Source organism: Monopterus albus, unplaced genomic scaffold (genome assembly GCF_001952655.1).
Source record: "Monopterus albus unplaced genomic scaffold, M_albus_1.0 scaffold109.1, whole genome shotgun sequence".
In the NCBI taxonomy this organism is placed as follows: domain Eukaryota; kingdom Metazoa; phylum Chordata; class Actinopteri; order Synbranchiformes; family Synbranchidae; genus Monopterus; species Monopterus albus.
Window position 1 is genome coordinate 1,186,688 of NW_018127989.1, and position 22,615 is coordinate 1,209,302.

The 22,615-nt window shown below is 42.9% G+C and overlaps 1 protein-coding gene across 4 annotated transcripts in view; it reads right to left on the minus strand.

Annotated features, from left to right (window-relative positions):
• adarb1b (adenosine deaminase RNA specific B1b) overlaps positions 1-22,615 on the minus strand; it is a 103,212-nt gene that overhangs the window by 26,143 nt on the left and 54,454 nt on the right. For 3 of the 4 annotated variants that reach the window (XM_020611056.1, XM_020611053.1, XM_020611055.1), the window contains one exon: positions 13,080-13,115. Coding sequence is in view for 1 of the 4 variants with exons in the window: in XM_020611052.1 (XP_020466708.1) it covers positions 12,166-12,265 (100 nt within the window). In the remaining 3 variants the exon portion in view is untranslated. Of the gene's footprint in view, positions 1-12,165; positions 12,482-13,079; positions 13,116-22,615 lie in introns of those variants that run through there. The other variant, XM_020611052.1, reaches the window with a different exon arrangement.

Consider the following 22,615-nt stretch of genomic DNA (forward strand, 5'->3'; position numbering starts at 1 on the left):
GGCAGAGAGTATCAATATGAATTTTTTATTTGATGGGTTTTATGGGAGATTGCATTTCAGAAGGCTGGCAGAGTCAAGGTTCATGGAAGAGCGAGAGAAGAGACAGTGAGAAGGCCAAGCCATAAAGGCCAGGCAAAAGATAATGGTGCTCCTGCACGTGAAGAACACACGCTATATTTGCAACATGCAATACACTATTCCCTTTATGTCCCTTCATGTGCAACAAAGCTGTAAATCAAGCCCCCAAAATTTTTATTGTTCTGCTTAAAGCTAAAACTCTTATATATTTTTGTCTTTATTTTTCCTTTAAACCAACGTGCACTTTTTTGCTCTCACACAAATATAGTACAGACTCTTTCTCACTTGTCTCTTTCTTTTCTTCTCTTTCCAACAATTTCACACAAATACACACATATGCTGACACACACGCGAACTTCTAAGTCTGGCTTCAGGTGCGGTCATAAATCATCAGAGTGAGTGGATATGATTCCCCCCAGTGCCAGTGGAGCCGGAGGGTTGGGAGGGCGGAGAGCAGGACTGGTGGACCAGAGGAAAGCTGCAGCTAAATGGCTGCCCTCACTTCCTGTGTCCATCAAGCGCAGAACAAGCCACTACTCAGCCTCTGGGTGTGACATGTGGCAGACGTCTGACAACAGTGATAAAAACACACAACGGTATACATAAACTCTTAGACACACAAACACACACACACAAAAAAAGGCTCTGCTCGGACTACTGCCCCCGTGACCTGGTCGAATAAAGGGGACGAAGATGGATGGATGGATAGATGAATTTTATTCTGTTTAATGGCATTTTCTTTGTACTTTTACCTCCACAATGAGTGGGGGTTATGTTTGCTGGTTTGTTTGTTAACAACATAACTCAAAAAGTTATGAAAAGGTAGGGAATGGCTCACAGAAGGACTGTATATCTTTTGGTGTTGGTTCGGTATCATAATTTGGATACAGGAATATTTTTAGAAATGATTAACCACTGTGAATGCTAGAAAGGCTCTTGACTGTATGTGAGTCCCCTTGTGGCCAAAGTGCACGGCTGCACTGCTGAGCACTGAGCACATGTGGAGACAGATCCCTGGGTTAGTGACAGCTGCTCATTCATTGTTAGTGGAAACTGAGTGTTGTCACTCAGTACTCCCCACTGTGTGAGACAAGGACTGAAGGAGCCCAGCGAGACGACAGCCCACAGCTGGGGAAAGATAGTCAGCGACAGCCAGGCAAGAACCTTGCGGCAGAGATTTGGAGCCTGGCTTAAAGTTGTTATCATTCTCAACTGTATGACTGGTATTATGCCACTTTATTAAGCTCTGACATTGTTTCAGGTGACAAAGTAACCATGATTGGCCAGTCTATCCAAGTAATGCCAATTTCGAAATGAGTTCCGACGTTTTCAGAGATGTGCGTGCTCATTATCTGACCAAGGTAGCTCTATTAGCAGGCAGCTACATCTCGTTCAGAGCACAGTAGTCTGTTGGCGAGGACACCGGTGTTCCAGCTGCACACTGTCGCTGTGTTTCCACTGTCTGAACATAGTGAGCGGTGCACACTGTGCTTCCCTTAACCATCAACCCAGTATAACCTCGCAGGTTGATGCAAACGTCCTACTTTGCTTTTCCACTCTATTTTGAGCTGTGTCGTGAGAGGGGCTGCTGTGTAGGATGTGCAGCTGAGATTTGGCAGATGTGTGCGTCAGGCTATCTGTGACCATTAGCAACCTATGTTTACCCATAAACCCCTTCGCTGCATAGGTACATGTTGGGGCCCACCTACGCAGTAATTGTGAACAAGTATAAATAATGCTTCACACACTCAGAGTTGAGCAGAAGATGTGAAGTTTCACTCCACTGTGTAACAACCAGAACACAGACTTGAGAAAATGTGATGTCTTCACCGCTTTTGGCCCACTTACTGAAGTCACTGTGTTACCCCTAAACCAACAAGTGAATGTCTGTCATGTCTATTGTTATTCTTGAATAACTTTCAAACTAATGATATCAGCATCATTTCAAATGCCAGCAGTACGTTTTCAGTCATATTACGAGGCTCAAACTACAGTATCATGGGAATATTGCTTTTATGGCATTATGGGGAAACTGAGTTGCCCCTTGGTGGAGGTTGAACTCTCTGAGTGCTGTCTAGTGTTTGGTTATTAAACTGATATGTACGCACAGACACTTTCTTTTACTGTTCCATTTAATTACATTGTTGAAGACCACTCTTTTTATTCATTAGCCACTTTATTCCACTCTCTTAAGAACATGAGGTACACTAGGCGTTCAGATATCCATCTTTCTTCTCCAGCTTTATGTTTAAAGTATTTGCAGTGCACCACCAGAAGATAACGTGGAAGATGAGGTAGGTACCAACACCCACCAGTTCCAGGGAATCCAGAGGTACACAATGCGATGCTTTATATGGTCCCAAGCTGCGTGCAGTTGAACATGGTGTGGAGTTTGACACACAGCAACGTGAATGTCAGAAAGAAAACATAACTCTCACAGGAATATAGTTTCATACGTGTGTGTATGGGGAAACTGGCTTTAACTGGTTGAGGCTGGAGCTTTCCAGGGTCCTCTGCTTTGATAACAAGTGGGTTTAAGATCTCTCAGTTGGGAGCTGGTTCTCTGGTACGAATCTGTCATGCACCTCTGTATGTGCATTTCACGCTCCCTGACCAGAATAAATACAATATATTTTACAAGACAACTCTGACTGTTCGAGCTTTTCTTCTGAGCCTAAGATTTACTTCATCACAGAGTACCGAACAAAGCTGGGTTATTTATTAGACGAGGACTTTTTCTGGATGATTGGTTGTGTTAAAATATTGACCCCCAAGTGGTGTCCTCGCCTTGTGCTGGTGGATCAGGGCAGGAGAATCACCAGTACACTCCTGGTCCTTTGCTGAGTTAACCCCCCCCCCCACACACCTTTCTTTTATAAATTTACCCCCCCGCCCTGAATTTATTTATTTGGTTTAACTGTATTTTTCTTTAATACAGTATATACTGAATATGAGTCTGCATAGAGCTGGATACACCCACACCACACACACACACAAGCTAAATTTAATAATCCCTTTGTCTCTTTTGTTAGTTTGGTTTCTCATCTTCTATGTTATGTCCTCTGGCCTGTAAACATGTTTTGTGTTGCAAAAAACTGACCCATGGTGTGTAAGTCACTCGAGTCTTCAACAGAGCTGTGTAATGTGCAAGCTCAAAGAAAACAGTTAAAAAGCACCTAAACTAATGCCACTACTTTCTATTCCCAGCGATAAAACAACTTGTTTGCCTGCAGGAATAGTTAGAGAGGAAGAGAAACTAGCGAGTTGTAGTGGCGGCAAAAACTGAAAGCTGGAGTAAAGAGAGTAGAAACGGATCGAACAAGATTGAGAGCCCAAAATGAGGAATCGAAGATGAGGGGGAGGAGGAGATGAAAGGGAAAAAAAGAGAGGGGCAAGCAAAGAGAAAGAAAGTGGACAGAGACAAATGGCCATGGGAAATGGCCGGTGCAGGAGAGTCCGCCTATGAGCCGGCCCTCTCAGCAGCCCTAACACTGACTGATAGGCCCACCAGGCTCAGCTCCCACTCCAATCAATTCCATTCCTGTCTGATTCTTCCCTTATTTTCAAAAATTAAAATAAAATCTAAAGCAAGTAATAGAGTTCATGTTATCAAACCTTTCTACCTCACTAGAATACTGAGAACTAAATATCATGTTACTGTTTATGGAGAGCTGTTCACAGGGTTATCTGACGTGAAATATGAAGCATTTCATTTCGTTAGCATTAGAAAGTGCTGGAGGAGAAGAGAGGAACTAGAAGATGAATTACATTTGGTTGTTTCCGAGTTTCTTGTTGTCAATATAGTGTGATAGAGTACAGACGCATAAGTCACAGTTATTTTGTCTTCTTATTTGGTGCCATTCTGTGTGACTCAACAAGAAGACAAGTTCAGAAAATGTTACTTGGTTTTCTCTCTTCTTGATTTATTCTGGCAAAGTACTGGCTGCATGTTTGTCAAACCTGGAAGCTGTTTGTTTGCATTGGTTCTAAGAGATTAGCACTGTATTGAAGCTTTTACATCGAGTCCTTCCCCTACGTCTTTGCTTTGACAAGATGGCCCAGATCATTTCACTTGGTATTTATTTATATGTTCTGTGGTTATGTTCAGTTAAAGGAACAAAGGATGTAGGTAAAACCTCCTAGGGTGCAGGGATTTTCCTTTAGAAGGTTAATGAATGAATAAGTTGGGTAAATACAGTAAAAGAGGCAACTACACTTAAAAGTTGAGAAGGAGTGAAAAGGAACAGGAAATTAAGATACAGAGGGATACAAGGTGGAATTCAGGGATCAATGCATTGGTCCATGTACACGGATAGATAAGTGACTGCTACTGTCGCCATCCCACAATCCCATTACTTTCCCCAATAAAGCGTTGGCAGCTCAGTGATTACCTCAACAAAGCAAGAGAGAGGAAGAATCTTAATAGAAATGGGATCTGTTTTTTTTTTTTTTTTTTTCCCCCAACAAAATTCCCCCTCTCCATCTCTGTCTCTCCCTCCCACTCTGTTTCCTCCTCAGGTGATGTCTCCAGGCACTGACCAGGTAATGCGGTGTAATAGAGTACACGTGTGGGCGCTGGTGGCCTAATGGAGAGGGGCTGTGGCAGAAAGGGGAATGCCTGTCGTGCTGCCTGATTGAAACTGATGGGCCAAGGTAAGGGGGGCTACAGAGTATGTCCACCCGACATGACCCTCCGTGTCTTGTCAAACAGACACACACACATGAACACACATGCACACACTCACACTTACCTCTGAGTCCATTATTCAATTTGGCCTTTCTAATGACCAATGAATTAGGCTGCCAGAAGCAATTTGCCTTCTGAGCCCTACTTCTGGATGTACAGGCTTTCCTCCAGTCTGCATATTAAGAGGCAGCCATTCAGACACTGACATCCAATAAGCCTCTTCCAATCAGTGTGCTTAGCTGGATGAGTTGGACCAGGAATGCATCTGAGAACTCCTGATAAAAATGGGTTACATGTTTCAGCTCCCCTTATGCTGAAGGTAGAGCAAATCGTCTGCTTTCCCCCTTGATTATTAAGTATGAATTAAACATCTACTTGATAACACAGGCCTAGTGTGCCAGATCGAGCAAACAAGTTCCCAATCAAACCTTTCTACAAGCTTTAAGGTCTTTTCACACCAAGAGCAACGTGAATAAACAATGTGGAATAGCAGCCTATTCAGAGATCATTTAAATGCACTACATTTATATTCACACCAAACCTATATTGTTGTGAATGTGGAATGTAAGGTTTGAAAAAGTCCTGCTACAAAGGTCCACATCGAGTGATGATGACCTGCAAGTGCAGGTGCTGGTTCTGCTAAATACAAGGAGTAAAAAAAAAAAAGGGCTGCATCCTATATTATATTAAAAAGTTAACTTGGGAAGTTTCACTGCTTGGTGCAGGGGTTGAAACTGTACCGTGGTCACGATTGGACCTACTTCAGGAGACAATCTGAGGAGTTGTTGCTGCTGCCACAGCACTTAAAGAGGAAGAGGCGCAATTAAAATGGCCATGATCAACCTGGAACAGCGCCTGGTCTTATGTCTGAGGTCAAATATATACTCAACAACACTTCAATAAATAAATAAGGTAGGTTTAGTGCAGCTGAACGGTGCATCATGGCCTTACAGTAACAATGCCTTAACGCTCCAGCAAGCTGTTGACAGCAAAAAGTTGAAAACAAAAACATCGACCTTGGGGCAAAAAAAAAGAAATGATTTTTTTCCACTCAGCAATATTCCCTCACTGATGTTCAAGGGTTCGTTGAGAGAATATTGGTTCGAAAATGATCATTGACATGCAAGAAAATCACATGCAAAATTCGGTTCTGGTGTTTAAAGACCTTTAATATTGTACGTTGTCTTTTTTTTACGAAATAACACCCTTCACAGCCACAAACACCCGTGTTTCTCCCAGTCTGTTGTACACTGTCTTACCATATCTGCCACTATGGGTGTTTATCATATATGTACACATGTAGACACAGTCCATGATCTGATACAAAAACAATACATGATACAATATACAGGATCAATTCAGTATTATTCATTTCAGCCCCAATTTCATATACTGAATCAGAAATACTTTTGCCCCAGTTTCACTGTGGTACATGGTAGGTGAAACACTGAGCAAGGAGTTTTTCCATTCAAATGCTGCTGGATGGGCAACGTTTAACCCAGTTGCTTGGTCAGTGTCCTACTTCTGAATTTGGTATTTTCAGTAACACTGCACGGCTACGTATCCCACGTATCCCTGTAAGGTTTTAGCCTTTAACCAGGTGGAGCTAGGAGCCAGATGGAAGCTACATTAGGTGCTAACAGAATTACTCTCCACGTACTGACTGCTCCTCTGGGTAACATTACTCTCAGCACCCACCTTCCTGTGGTAGCAAGATTTGTGGTATGCATGTTTTATGTTGGAGGAGAGTAGGATTGGGGGGGGGGGGGGGGGCCAACCTTTTTAAACCCCTCCCAGTGTTTGGGGTTGGATCTATGGTTCTGCATCAATGTCATTGAATTTCTCTGTCGTATTAGTTTTCTGTTATGCAACAGTTCATCTTTATACCCTTTTCTGTGCCTATATCATATAATAAAAATACTATTACAAAATACAAAAACTGGTGCAGAAGTAGAGAATGTAATTAACCTGGAAGCCTTTGTGAGGCTGGCAAAGCAAAAACTGAATCACTGACTGGATCCAAGTAGTGTCACATCACTTGAATGTATCACATTTCACTATTGTATAACAGGCTCCGTAGATATAGGGTGGTCAGGGCAGTTAAACATCACTGAGAAACTTTCACTTTGCCTCTCATGTACACTCATGCTCTGTATAGTAAAAACTGCCCAGTTATTCTTTATAGATTCTGTAGGTGAGTATCAGACTTAATAGTAATAAAACCCCTCTACTTTTACTTTCCTCCATCTTTTCAAGGTTGTTGGGTGGCTGCCCCTCCTCTTTTCACTAGAAGCTGTAAAATCTATTTGACAGCTTTGATTTATGACACAGCATAGGCACTGAGCGCCTGTGGGGAAAAGAGTGTATGTTTGAGTGTGTTTGGAAGCGTGTGAATGTGTGTGTGTTGGGGGGGGGGAGTGTATGGGAGCATGTCCGGCTCACAGAGGACCACCATTGTTGTGCTCAATGTTCAAGCGCCCAACAGAGGACACAGGTATAAGGGAGTCATCAAAACCTGCACGTGATATATCCACGTACGCACCCAGTGCACTGCATGCACGCTCACATTCACATCAGCAGATCTCGACTTAATAGACAGAGTGTAGTAACAATTACACAGTCGACCTAAACCTGAGCTAAAGCAGCCTGAAAGACATTCCATCTCACATCAGGGTGAAGCTTTACGACACTGCCCTTTCTTCATAGTTTGTCAGCAAGTTTCCAAAGGGTTAAACAATGTTGCTTCCATTACAGGTAAGAACCACCATCTAATGCAGCTGATGTCTTAGAGGACTTTAAGAACATCTTAAAGAGCCTCGGGAACCCTTGGATGTACAGTATATGCATTGCATCTTTTTTCTTAGCAGCTATTTACCAGTTCTTTCCCTTTGTCCATCCAACCCCCACACAATCCTCTTCTCTGTCCTCCTGTTCTCCTTGCCTGGGTGCCCAGGGTGCTCGCAGCTAACACCGTTTGTCACATTCAAGGCCAGGTTAGACACACAGGGATCCTGCTCCCCAAGGAGGGGGATATGTGCGTATGCTTGAATGTGGCCTAAAATAAATGCGGTGAGGGGACGTGAATGCATCCATGTAGTGTGTGTGTGTGCCGGCGCCTGTGACACTGTCATCTGGGAGTTGAATTTCACACCTTGTGCCTTTGCTATTGCCAGACAGAGGGGTAGCAATGATGGAAAGCACGGAGACGACAGGTTGGGAAACCTTCGAAAAGATGAAAAAGGTCATGACAGCTGACAGCGGAGGGAGAGAGGACTAATGTCAGAGGTGGGAAGAAAAAGATAGGGGAGGATGGCTGTGTACTCCGAGTGCTGCACTGTATGATAAAAAAAGCAATATGAACTGTGACTGAGCTCGTTCTGTGGCAAAAATCTAAAGTTTCACATTGAGTATGCTAATTAAGGCTAATTGCACTGAGACTGGCAGATGCAACTCATTTGCTACTATGACAGAATGCTTCTGTGTTTGTGGTGCCTGAAAATGTTGGACCACTAAATAAATGAGGCACAGCTCATAATCAACTGTTTTATTGTCGTTAGGTAAATGAATGTGACCATGTTTTCTATTTCATTTCCACTGTTATTGCTGTCAAATGTTAATCGGTTTGTCGGAGCTTGTTCAGAGGCTGAAAATCTATTTGCTGTGTCGACATGCAGGCGTTAGGATTATTCAAAAGGGAGGGAAAACGGCATTAAGAAACTGTATTTTTGGTATTATGTTAGACATGATCATTTCTAAATTGCTTTAAGACAGTGTATGAATAATCAAAGGAGTAAATAAGGGAAAGAAAAGGAGGGTTGGAGGAAAGGAAGAGAGGGAGGAAGGGTACATGAGGGGAGGAGGATGCAAGGTTATCTAAGCAGAAAAAAATGTTTCTTGTTATAAGCAAAGTCTCTTCAACAATGATGGATTTTAAGCCAGGCAGTGCAGATCCTCCTCTGTGCCCCCACCCTCCCCATTCAAGTTGCAAAAGCTCATTTTAGAGATTTTGCTGGCATGGCAGAAAAGGCCTCTGTTCCCCATTTTCCATATTTCATATACGGCCCATTGGAAAGCATCGTCTGCGAGTGTCATGGCTTGGCACATTTATGAGAAATGCATTGAAGAACTTATCACTTGGAAGATACGCTTAATGTCAGCATTTCAAAAGTTGCTATGCACTGTATGATAATTCCCTTAAAGGTAAACTATGATCACCAGCATGGTACCTGGTAATACCATCAACAAACAACAGCCCTGCGACATGTAGAGTCACAGAGTCACACTTTATACTCAAACAGATCATAAATTTCATTTACACAGAATTAAACACATTAAACAACATATTAAATTCAAATATTAACTGAAAAGCGATATAAAACATGTTAGGAGAGGCGGTATTCAGTAGCATCATGTGACGTTAGCATGACATGTAATGAGCAAACAGCATAAATATGTCTTACACAGATGAAGGAAAAGCACAGGTGTTACCGATAACTTTAACGCTGACTTTCCGATCTGGTAACATCACACAGTTCCCATCAAACACCAGCACTGGCTCACTGCCACAACAGATGACTTTCTATCCACTATGTTTTTTTTATAGGTATTTTACATTTGAGCATTAAAAAAAAAACCTTAGGGGAAACACCAAAATTAGAAAAAACCTCGAAACATCACAAACAGATTTTAGGCTTATGTGAGGTGGAAAAGTTGCTAAATGTAATAGAGACTGATTTGGTGAATTACGTTTGACACATGTAATTAAAACATCCACTAAAGAGATAAAAAACAGGGCCAGAGCAGATCTGTGTGGTGAGGTGAGAGCCTAACACTTCTCAACTGAATACAGGAAACTAACAAAGATGCTGTATTTCACACGCTGTTCGACTGGTGATCCTTTATTTACATCATCGCACCTTCTGCACTGGTTTGCCAGCACACGACTGGAAAATTAGCCCCCCCCCACACCTACTTAAGTCAACGAACCAACAATTTGCCTAACAGTAGTGGATGGATATGTGCTTTCATTAGCATTTTGTTTTGGCTGACTTTCATGAGGTTCGATTAAAATCTGGGCTACACTCACAAAGAAACGCGCTTAATGCCATTTCTCCAGGAGACCTGAACAGAGCAGAGCCACTGCCAGTGTGATCAGTAACACCTGTGCTTTTCCCTCAGCGACAAGTGAAACGTGACATTTTGACAGACATTTTAAATGTGTGCTGTGAAACACGCCCAGCAGGGTGAAATACGTTTGTATATTAGTTGTAAGTTAAATTATACCTACACCTTTAAACACAGACATGTTTGTAGATGAGCTGTCTAAGTGAGCTCGGTAGCCACAGAGTACTGGTTAGTCAGATCGCTGGCATAATGCACACACAGCTTTAGGTCAAAGTCTCATTCAACAGCAGACACACAAAACCTCTTTTGAAAAACTCATTCTCCAAAAAAAGCTGATTTGACAATTGCGCTTTCTCATTGGAACGAGACTAGGAGCTATAAACTGAGCTCCAAAGTTTAAATAGATATAAATTGTGTTGAGGCCCTGCAGCGTGTATTAGTGTTTAGTGACACTGCTCTTCAAACAGGTGACCTTGGTCAGTCCTGTATTGAGTTAAAGTGTCCTTGTGGAAGACAATAACCTGCTGTTTATGGACTGCTCAGCCCAGTGCTGCAGCGTCGTCTCTGCCCTCCCTATCAGGGGAACCGAGCACAGAGACTTGCTCGAGTCTGTGTCACATTGTTCTACTGACGATTGTCTTTAGTAAGTATGCCAGCTCATCATCTCAGATAGCATTAGCTGCTAACCCACTAGGCACTCTAAGCAACTTATCAGGAGGCTCCCAGTGGGGGCATGAAAGCTGACTGAGGGAGCAAGCGCAGCAACATTGGCCCAAAGTCATGCTTGGTCGTCGTTTCTCTCAGTACGGTGAAAAAGTTCATTCCCATGCCGATAAGAGAGAGTGAAAAGGCGGGAAACAGACCTGTGTAATGCTGATGGACAGAGTGACTCTCGGACCGAGCAGGGCGGGAATCGGGGGCTAAAAGTGCAGCATCAGCAGAGGTGGATTTACTTGGTTGAATGGACTCAGCTCGACAGGGGGAGCGGGGGAGTTTGGAGGCTGGTGGGTGTCAAAGCAAGTGGCTGAGACATGGCTAATACTGCCAGTGAACTGTGGCCACCTAAGTAATTACTACCTTTGCTGTTAGACTAATCCCTAGAGCAGAGCAGCAAAAGCCTAGAGCCTCTGTGGGGCTCCCATCACTCCACTTCAATTACACAGAGACATGGACCTGTCTCACTCAACGAGACACAGGGAGGGAACTGATGAGAGAGAGGGGGCAAAGAAGAGACCGTCTCATTATGAGTTTCTACTCAAGAAAATCATTCAGACTCTGAAAATGTGTTTTTATTCTAAACAGACCGGGTATGTCTACAGCTTCACTGGGTTTTCAGAACTACTTTGGTTTCCTGATGAAGTTACACATGTAAACGGTAACAAACAATGTCCTCGTGTGATTCTGACCTTTGTTGCATGTAATCTCAATCTTTGTCTCCCCATGTCTCCTGCTTACCTTTAATGCCCCTTTTAATAAAGGAAATGTGTTTAAAACATTTTATTTAAAAATGTTTTCAGGTGATTTTATGATGTGTTTATTTATTTATTGGTAAACAAAGGAGAAAAGAACCCGTCTCTATGACGACCCTACATATTTGTTCTTATGGTCTCACTGTAAATCACTAAACATGCGATTTCTATAGACAGTAACTTATTGATTGCTGCATAACGTAACATAGGCGTAAATAATGAAATGCATCACACCGAGGTGGATTATTTTAAAGCTGTGGTACATTTCAAAATACAGAATATAAATATATAAAGACATGTATATGACAAAACAAGCACTAACAGAATAATAAACTTTTAAAAATCACATTGCAACTGCACAGTTTTGGCTTTTTGATCAGCGATGACTTGGCTCAAGTGTGAAATCCTCTGAGTCAATGTCGTGTGTAACAAAATGTTAATAATATTTTGTAAAGACAAGTTTATGAAGTGCAAGCAGAGGAAGCTAATGTCTTGTCAAATACAGACAAGTTGAAATCACTGAAAGTTGTCCACATATAAATTGCCAAAGCGCTGTATGATGTACAGAAGCTAACGGAAAACAGATGCAATCACTGACCATTAAAATCAAACCATGAAAAATTAAAAGCTCTGCATCTGTGTTTGTACAGACTTCAGATCAGCTTGCTGATGTGGTTACAACTTCAAACCTGACAGATTTAAAGCCAGGGCACAGTTCTGCTCCCTTGTCACTACCTGAACACTACAAAGTCTCCAAAAAGCCAGCTCAGCATCACCCTGTGTATGAACTGCTGCTGTAAGTGTTACCTTTGCGTTCAGAGCGTTTCTTGCGCCTCCTCTTGAACCTGCGTCGGATGAGGCAGTAATAGGAGCCCAGACTCTGTGCGCCATTGGTGAGAAGGGCCATGGCTTGCTGAGCGCTTATGCCGTTAATAAAATCAACTAAACAGCTCTCTAATGGCTCTAAACTAACTGCTGGGATCTCACTGTGAACACGTGCACGTGGTCTGCCTGTCCTTCACCTCTCACAGCCCTTGCTCTCACTCTTCTCCATTTGTGCTGCCGAGCTAATGAAATTCACTATGGCCAACTCCACACACCTGCAGCGTTTCCTTGTCTCTACTTTGGTCCTTCCCTCATATCCAAACTCTCTTCTCCCTATCCCCCTCCTCTCACTGTCTCTCTCCTCTGTTGACTCAATGTCTGCCCTATCGGTAGGCAGAGAGGGGAGGCGACACAGTAGCATGAGAAAAAGAAGGAGGGGACTAGCAGAGGAGAGGGACTCCTGCTTGCAGATCGGTGTGAATTAACACAGGGAGTACAATCAAAGACTACTTATCTAATCGCTGTAAAGCAAGTGACACCTCCAACAAGCTCCTGTGACTCCCTCTGTCTGCTTTTCATGCCATCACAGGTGAAGATGCAACTGTACTATTTGACTGTGGTGAAGATCCTTCTTCAGTTATGCACTTTTGCAGAGTAACCACACTCACAAACACCCTCACATTTGTTTAATTACATTTTAACCCTCTTATTGTATTTAAATATTCCTATGTCTTGTGCTTGTACTCTGTCTCAACAAGAGAACCACGGCCAACTATAAAAGAACAACTCTGCCGCCCTCTAGTGGCCATCGTCTGTATTTACACCTGTGATGGTACTAAAGCATACTTCCAAACACAAAGCCACAAAAAGAGAAAGGTAAAGTGTAAATGACTCACCTTTGGCTCTGTTGTGATGTCTGTGATGGTAAAAACCTGAAGAGGAGAAAAACAAGAGGTCCCATGTAAGTTTAACAGCAGAGTGTTTGGCTGACCACACAGTATCCATCAAAGATCTGTATGTGCTAATGAAGGAGGGACCGCCGTGCTGCTAGCCAGGGTGATTGACTGATGATAAACAGTATGTGGTTTAGTGTGAACTCTCTAATGTGCTGTATGCCCTCCCAGTGCTGAGGAGCTGTCTGTTTTCCTTGTTTTGGACTCCATCACACTTTGAAATAAAACAATAACTATGAGTAAGGGTGATATTAGAGGGGTTTAAGGGTATTACAAGGTGTCTACATCCATGGTGGATAAACAGTTCCTGACTCATGGCCAATGTTATATAAAGGCCCTGAGTTTCAGGATGACACATAGAAACAGGACAATGAATCTAAACACAAAGACAAGGCAAGCAAAGAGTTGTTTATGGACCACATCAGTCAGCTGCTTGAAAATTTGGCTTCTGCAACACTGAAAACATCAAAGAGAATTCAAAGGCCCCGTTTTGGACTCCATCCACTGAACGTATCTTTAAACTGGCCTCACTGACGGGGCTGCAGCAGAGCCAGGAGGACCTCAGTTCGATCCATTTGAACAAGGGTTCTTAACCCTTTACTATAACAAAAGCTGATTTTAAAAGCATACAAATGATTTGTATGTCGAGGTGGGGGGGGTAGAACTCTACTTCTCTCAGTCGGAAACATATTGTTGTGCACATTCTATTATTACATTGTTCCACAAGTGCCAGTATGTAATTTCTATACTGCTGTACCTGTTGGTAAGATGGTTTTCCTTCAGTGGTCTAACAAAGACTTTTCATTATGTTGTAAATCTTGTCATTCAGACTGATTCTGTCCTGTGACCCCTACACAGTGGACAAGGTACAATAGTTTGACAGAATACTAAGTAAAAAAGAAGATGAAATCTACAGGTGAATGGGAACAAATGCCTTAAAGCATCACAGCCTGCTGGGGATGGAGACAATAGGAAGGGAATAAGACACAAAGAGGAAGGGAAGAAACATAAAGGCTTGACAAGGAAAAAGAAAATAAGGATAGAGAGATAAATCCTTGAACGGGAACAGATTAGAACAAAGCAGAGACATGGAAATGAATAGAGAGGGGGAGATGAGGTTGTAAGACATGAGGAATATGAAGTGAGGAGTGGAAAAAAAAACTGTCCGCATATAAAACCTGAACTGTGGGGTCATATAAGGTCAATGATGCCGTCTTCACTGGAGGCCAACTCGTCCCTGGCTCCCCGCCTGCAGCTCCATATCAAATGTTCTTAAAAAGCAAATTAGAGGTTTGTCAGTAGAGCCTTGCCAATTAGGCACATGGGGCCAAGCTGAGCAGGATGAGCGAGAACGAAAGTGAGACAGCAGCTGAGAAACAGTCCAGCAAGGAGAAACGCTGCAGTAAAAAGGAAGATGCTTAGACCCAGCCAACGAACTCGGGGTACGAGCTGCAGGGAAACAGAAGTCAGCACAAGACAGGAGATGCTGAACTGAAATACTGTTTTCTCCAGAAGCAAATTCATTCACGCTTCTGTGTGCAAGCCAACCATAACTCAGGCTGGCCGAGGCTCACCACAACTGCTTTGGCTGGGTGACTTGTTTTGCTTTGTTTTCTGAAAGGGAAACCAGTCAGTCTGTTTCCTTTAATTTACAGACTGTTCAAAAGCTGCAGACATGAATGCTCCACAGAGGTACATGTTGTTCCACTGGCAGAGATTCTACCCACCACTTTCTCTCTCTCTCTCTCTCTCTCTCTCTCTCTCTCTCTCTGGATTTTCAACACATACTGAATGGACAAGAGAAAAGAGGCTGCGGTTTTCCAGGCTGAATTTAAAAACATTCCATACTCAAATAACTCAACTCCTGGTGGCCTTTGCAGCGGTTTGACAGAGAAACACAGCCACTGACAAAAACACCCCCTTAAACAGTTTCACGGGGCAATCTAAGCTACTGTGGTGAGCCCATCTGTTAGTTCAAAGATGTGCTCAGTGCACAAAGCTCTAGAAATAGATTCAGTGGGACCAGTTTTTTTTTTTTTTGTTGTCAAGCTTTTCTAAAGCTGTTCATCTGAATCTGAGTGCCAGGTCCACGGTGCAGAATTTTAAGAGCTCAGTACTGTAGCTGATGGACTGAAATCATAGTTCACTAGTGGTGACTTTGGAGGGGGTGGGGGTTAAATCATGTAGTATCATTAAAGTGATGTTCACACTGTTACATTTACAACAAGAACCTTCAGCTACGCTAACATACAGCGTGTTCATTAGGCTTTCCTCATTCAAAACTGGAGACTACAAACCAAAGCCATCAAGCTACCAGGCTGGGGTGAAGTAAGCAAATGAGCAAGCAATGAACATGTGGAGAGGAATATAAAAAACAAACCTCAGAGTTCCTTTAGGTACTAATATGGTTCTGGAAAAAAAAACTACAACTGTTCTTCCTTAAAAGACAAAAACCTACTGGTGTGCATGCTGAAGCAGTTAACTCAAGTCGCTGTGGAGAATCAACGAGGAACCTAATGTGTAGACATAAGCGTATCCTGGGGTGCTTGAATACCTGAACACGAAGGCAAAAGAGAAACGTCCAGGCCGGAGTTTCATTGCCTTGTGAGGAAGTCACGTTCCTAAAGCAACACTCACTGAACCTCTTCTTGTGCATGGAGTTTGGCAAGCGCATGACAGGGAGAGGGAGAAATTTTATGTGTGAGATCAGTAGAAACAGAAGGGGAGAGCCTCTGAGAGCTGTCAGAACTGAGAGATAGTGAGCATATGTGTGTGTGTGTGTGTGTGTGTGTTATGATCATATTAGGCTCTAATAGGCGCAGACCTCCTGTTAGCACTTTGAAGAGCTTTGACAGACTTAGTGATTAAAAACAAAGACTGAAGAGTAAAAGTGATTTGAGCCTGCTGGACACACACCAAGTCAGAGGTTGATTATGAAAAAGAATTATTACGAAAGAGAGACAAAAATCCAGTCAACATGATAAGGGAAGTGCGCGTCTATAAACCTTGACTCCTGGTCTTCAGCAAAAAATGAGGCCAATGGCTTGGTAACCACTGGCCACACACACACACACACACACACACACACACACACATACAGGCTAGCCAGGGTCCTGATAAGCCATTAAACCCTACCCCTCCTTCTGACCTAGCTTTTTCTCTCCTGCTCTCTCTCTCTCTCTCTCACACATACACACACACACACACACACACACCACAGGGATGGAGTTTTAATTAATGTGCTATTGAATTACATTGGTATGTCACTGCATTGTGAGCAACTATGTGTGTGTATCATAAATCAAGCGAGCTGGAGGCTGGATCATGTGCTGTTTTCTCCATTATGAACGTCTGGCAAAGTTTTTGTTTTACTGATTCTTGTCCAGCAGAGGGCAGCACTGCAACAAGATTATTAACATGATGCTGCGTGTACACATAGAACAGTAGATGTCCTTTAACTGTTTGCACGTCTGAATGGGATCGAGCACATATTTGCTGCTCTATCCTTGAACGTATAGTAGTTTCTGAACTGATGGCATGTACATTGACTTTCAGTGATGGCTGCACTGTGTGTGCAATAATGGCACATTTGAGTCAAAGCTGCAGAAGAAGGCGCTCTGATAACACATCAGATCAAGCATTGTGGTCATATGCACTACACACAAAGATGACAGTGGTTTAAAAAAGGCTGCCAGTGCTCCATAGAAAACCACAGCGTACCAGCAGTTTCCTCTTTTGAGAAAAGAAACCACCAACTGGACAATAGGCTCAATATAATTAACTTTGGAGTTGAGAGAAAATAACAAGTCTGTTCAGCTGAAGATATGTTTTTAACAGACAGACAATCAGGGAGGCTTTCAGTAAAGAAGTGATTTTTACTTTAGGAAGGGATAATCAGTACAGTATGTGGTTCTGTGGTTACCCAGCTGCACGTCTCTGTGTTAACATCCACATTCTCTGCACCCTTTTTACAGAAGGATTCTGTGATGATGAGCTGAAGAATGGTCAGTAATCCATGCCAGACTGCATGTACAAAACCACTTTGGCCTCCTTTGCACTGCTTTGTTAAACCTACAAAGGATACATTCCAGGCTTTAGAATTACAAAGAGCTGTGTTTCTTCCCTGGCAGAGATGCTAGCAGCTTAGCTGATCACTCCATTAAACACTGTCTTCAGTGTGGGAAGCCAATGAGGGATTGTGTCATGGATACTGCACAGGTGGAATCTGCAGGGGACAGTTTGAACTTTCATGTTTGTTACACCCTCCTGATGAAGCCACTGTGGCAGGCAAGCAAGCAGCTGGTGGCTCCACATGTTTTAGAGGAACCACCTGAGCTTGACACCCTCACCAACAGTTAGCGGTGATAAAAACTGCACAGCATGGCCATGCCAATTCAGGAAGAAAACAAGGGAAAATGCCAAAGAATAAATAAATAATCACTTGCAAAGTGCAAAGTTCCTCTGCCAAAATGTTAGCACAGACTATCGACAGGACATTTGCCAGACACAACCAGACTTTAATATATTCTGTGTGGTATCACTGAACACAGGTATGGATATAAAGATTGTGAGGGTGCAAACATCATTCACTAATGTGAGGGAACACACACAAAGAAAAACATATGCACAGTGCCACACAACCATCCAACAATCATGTATAAATAAACCAGGCTGCCAAAATAATCTTACAACTTCTAGTAGCTTCCTGAATGTGTTTATCTATATTTATTCAGCAATTCATCATTTAACAGCTGTTCTATTTTACTCTTTGTCACTCTAAACAGGAGTCAGCTTTTGTTCTAAATATGACCACCTGCAAAAAGAAATGACTTAGTCCTTCCAATGGGAGCTGCTCCCTGTGGTTTTCAGCCATTAACTCCTGCTGCCGGGTGTGGTCTCCAGCTTCACCATCCCTCCTCCTCACCCAGGACAGATCTACTGCTCGTAGCTTTGGGTTGTTGTCTGGGGCTTGACCAGTGGTGGTGCATGTTTGCTCGACATAAACACAAGGAGAACAATGGCTCTGTGTTTGCACCTGAAGGGCAAAGCCAACACGCTGTAAGAGAGGCTGGTTATGCAAAGTAACTAAAGTTATAAAATAAAGGTAGTGGAGTAAAAAGTACAATATTAGCCTCTAAAGTGTAGTGAAGTCAAATTATGAGGTACCAGAAAATGAAACTACAGATACTTCAAAGGTACAAACACCTGAAACAGAAAAACTAATGAGAGGACATTAAAAGTGAATATCCTATTGTTACTATTGTAGAACTATTACAAAAAAGACTGATGTCTACAGTAAAATGATTAAACTAATCACCTCTATTGTGATACCAACACATAGTGGAAGCCTGTGCTGGAACTGTTGGATTGACTTTGTACAGTAACACACACATGCTCAGGTTTGTACTGCACTGCAGTGCAGTGTGACATTGAGGATAATGTCTGCACTCACACACACACACACGCACAGACACGTGTAACTGCACAAAACCACAAAGAACTTGACAAGGTGAGCAGACACACACTCACCCACAGTTAAAAAAGGGGCTTTTAGTGCACAGCTGCAAAGCACCGTGAGGTCATCTGTTACTGGACTACATGAAGGAACCATGGGGCTGCTGTGACAGCTCTCATACCCCTGTGGTTAAAGCTGCATTCAAAGCTGTCATTTCAACAAGCAGCGTACAAACCTTTTCAGTGAACACAGCTTCCCGCTGCTGCTGAAAATGATGTTGATCATAGCAGAACTGCAGGCTGGAAAACCAAAACAATGAACTAAAACCACACTACCAAGGGCACGTCAGGGAACTTCAGTTGGATGGCACTTTTCTGTGGCTTCATCGCCGTTCCACTGCACTTAGGCACCTGATGTTTTGTGTGCAGCTTTAAGGTTTAGTTAAATTCAAGCAATGACAGTTATTCTGGTGAAGGCGTAGATAAATGAAGTGGGAAAAACTGACCAACAACCTCAATATCTTACTTATGAAGACGACAGATTAACCACATCACTTAAAGAAGACACTCATTATCTGCACAACCACAACAGTCCACTTGTCTGGAAGACTGGTTATGGTTAGCATCTGAACAAGCTGCCACTGTTTGGCTGGTGAGGACAGGCTGTCAGTCAGGGGGACCTGCTGACGATCAAAGGCTTGACTTTTTATAATGACTCATTATTCTTTAGTTCTGCTTCTTCCAATGTAGGAATCAGTTCAGTGTGCAGACTCTTTTCTCTTGAGACTGTGTTTGTTTACACACCTGTACATACATGAGGAGCTATTTCCATTCATCTCTAAATCTGTGCTACTGCAACAATAACTGTGTAAACCGCTGCATGACTGAACAAACTCAAAGCATAACAACTGCTGCTGAGTACACCTTTCGACAATAGAGTCACTTTGCAATGAAACTTTGCTTCACCGGGAAAGTTTGAGGTCAGACCAAAAATAATCCATAAAAAAAAATCTCCCTTTCCTGCCTCACCTGTTCTGGTGGGACTACACAAGCATCTCTGTGCGAAGAGTGCCCACACAGGCGCATATCCATGTGTGTATGTATATCCAAGAGACTGCGTGTGTGCGCTTCTCTCTTCTCTTGGTGTTTTATATCTGGGTTGACATTCTGGGGAGCTGCCAAGGCCTCGGTAACGTGGGCGGCTGGCCATCACAGCTGGCTCGCAATTACAAACACACACAGCGGAAACCATAGAGCCACCAGATAACATCTGCATCGCCACCGCCCAGAGCAAGCATCCAGCACTGCCACCTGAGCCCTCGTGATCTTCTCCGGGAGCCGAGAGGAAAAAGGGAGGACTTTTTGTGCGCCCTCTGCCATAACAACAAAATGAGTCTGACTGCAATTATGGTGGAATGTGTAAACGCATGTTTGTGTGTTTATGTATGTTTATGTACACAGACATGTACCTCTGACACTGGGTTCATTCTCAGTGGATAGGAATGTGGAGTTCAAGATAATGAACCTGGTCCGAGATGAAGAGTAAATTCAGCCTACAGAGCCTCTCCAGCCTCCTTTTCTTTCAGTCGTTCTGTCACATAATGGTTCAGGTTTTCCCACACTGCCTCTATTCAGTGGTCACAGATAGGATTACAAGAGAGGTACAGAAAAAGTAGGCCATGCTTACCAATATCTGTGTGTCTTACACTGTGAGCATATGAGGTCGCCCAACATAAAATCAGGGTCTCCAGTAAAGTAGGCTAAACCATACACCTGGTAAAATGAGAACCATGAGGCTGTTAAGCAATAAGACCTGTTCTTGGAGGGCTGGTAAATGTATGTGTGTACACACAAACATGCACACTTGAATCGCAATGCTGCATTCAATATCTGAAGGTCTTTTTCATGAACTTTCACTTTGAAATACAATATTAGTTTGTTTTTAAATCAACTAAACAGACAAGTGCACATTTCCAAGTGAGACTAGAACAACTGAAGCCAGTCATCAAGACGTAGGGTTTAGGAAATGATTTGACCAAAACCACAGATGGGAAAAATGTAATCAAAATCTTGCAAGATAATCTTTTACTACTAACTAATCCCTGACAAACTGCTTCAGGGGGAACATAACTCCAAAGAATCTGGAGCTAGAGCCGGCTGCTGCATCCAACAGCTGGCTGGAATTCCTGGAAAGGTGCTGGGTTTCATTACAACGGTGACCCCCGCTATTCATTTTAATAAAGCTTCAACAATTTCCTCTCTTACATTTTGAGGAATAAATGAAGTGAAATCTGTGGGAAAGCTACCAGACAGGTTGACTAGGGCAGTCAGTTTAGCAAGAACGCCTTCCCTGGATTACGGCCACTGAGACAGCGAGGTTTATTTAACTCCCCAGCTGCAGCAGTAGGTCTGCTCAGCACTGTCAATTTGGGCACTGATAGAGGTGATGAAAAGAGGAACAAGGAAACAAAACTAAATTAGATGAAGTCAAGCTGAAGAAGAACCTTCTGTAAAAGAAGCATTTACGTAACATCCACAGTCCTGAAAAAGTGACTGGGGGAAAGCAGCCATACTATTCCCAAAAACAGTGACAGCCTCCTGGTGAGTTCTTGAAGGTATCTATATGTGCTAGGACAGAAACCACAGAGTGGGAAAGGAGGCTTGGGCACATGTATCTGCGGTGCCTGGCAAGTGCGCCCCTCTGGCAGGCCTCTCTTACCCCAACTGCCTCACTCCCTGGCTTTCCACTTTGTTTCCTCCTCGCGTTCTTCTTCGGTCTGCCTGACACCCACCAATGCAAACATGATTGCTTCCTTTTAGTGCTGTGTGTGAATGTCTTCAATGATGAAATGTTTCGGTCCCAGCAGCCGACAGGAGAAGACCGGTTGCACCAGGCAGCACTCAGGTGTGAGCGTGCGTACAGTGAAGTCCTCAGCTGATAAATGCATTGTCAGAATAAAGACAAGACTATCCATAAAGGAGATGAAGTACCCAGCTCCCTTAAAACACACACAAGCTGTGGGAAATGAGCAGTATCAATAAGATAAGATGGCAGAACATCTCTCTGGCATTGCCATCTGGCCAAGACTGCCTTGGGCCCGCTCGACTAGTGAACAAAGGTTGTCTGACTTCTATTTGCTGTCTGTGTGACCACCTGTAGATTTGGCAATTCCACAAACTGAGGTTGACAAATACAACTTCCAAAAACACAAGAAGCTGTAGGGTTTCCTTTTTCAGGTTAAAAAAAGTGTTCTGCACAATCCCAGACACAACACATGATGTACTAATAAGTCACTGTCAGAACATTTAATGGAAAAGAGAACAGTTCCTCATGAAAATAACATTACAGTATCATGTCAGTGCTGTGCCACTGAAACTACGAAACTATCTGGGAAATCAGATATTGGAACAAACATAATGTAACACCATCTCGACATCTTATACTTAGTCTGTCTCTTACTAGCTGGATATTGTTTTTATGATTTAAAAAAGACTAACGACAACAACAACAAATCACCTTTCTGCTTATTTTCTGTTCCCAATTTGTTTAGCTGTTACACTCTGAGAAAGATTTAAAGCCGTTTTGCTGCAGCGCTGCCTCTGACATCTCCTTTCACCAGGCAAAGGCCACGGTTATGTAAGGGATACTATTTTAGTTTGGAAACAAATTTCAGGCAGTACTGCCTCCCTAACAGACACTTTTAAAGTGCCCCTGATAAACACACAGTACTGTGAAAAGGTCTTAGTCCACCATTAGTTTTTCTGTTTTAGCAAGGTTGGAATAATAATTTATTTCTCTTTATCAAGATATAACCAAGAAATACAAGAAACATGCACAATATTAAAAGACAAAATGGATTCTTCAGTCCAAAAATCAGTATTTGGTGTACCCTCCCTTTGCACAGCTGTCCAATTCTTTTGAGGAATTAAGTCTTTAAGTCTGGACACCATGACAGACCCTCCACCATGTTTCACTGAAGGCTGCAGGCGCTCACTCCTCCAGCTCTTCTTCTCTCATACTGCTG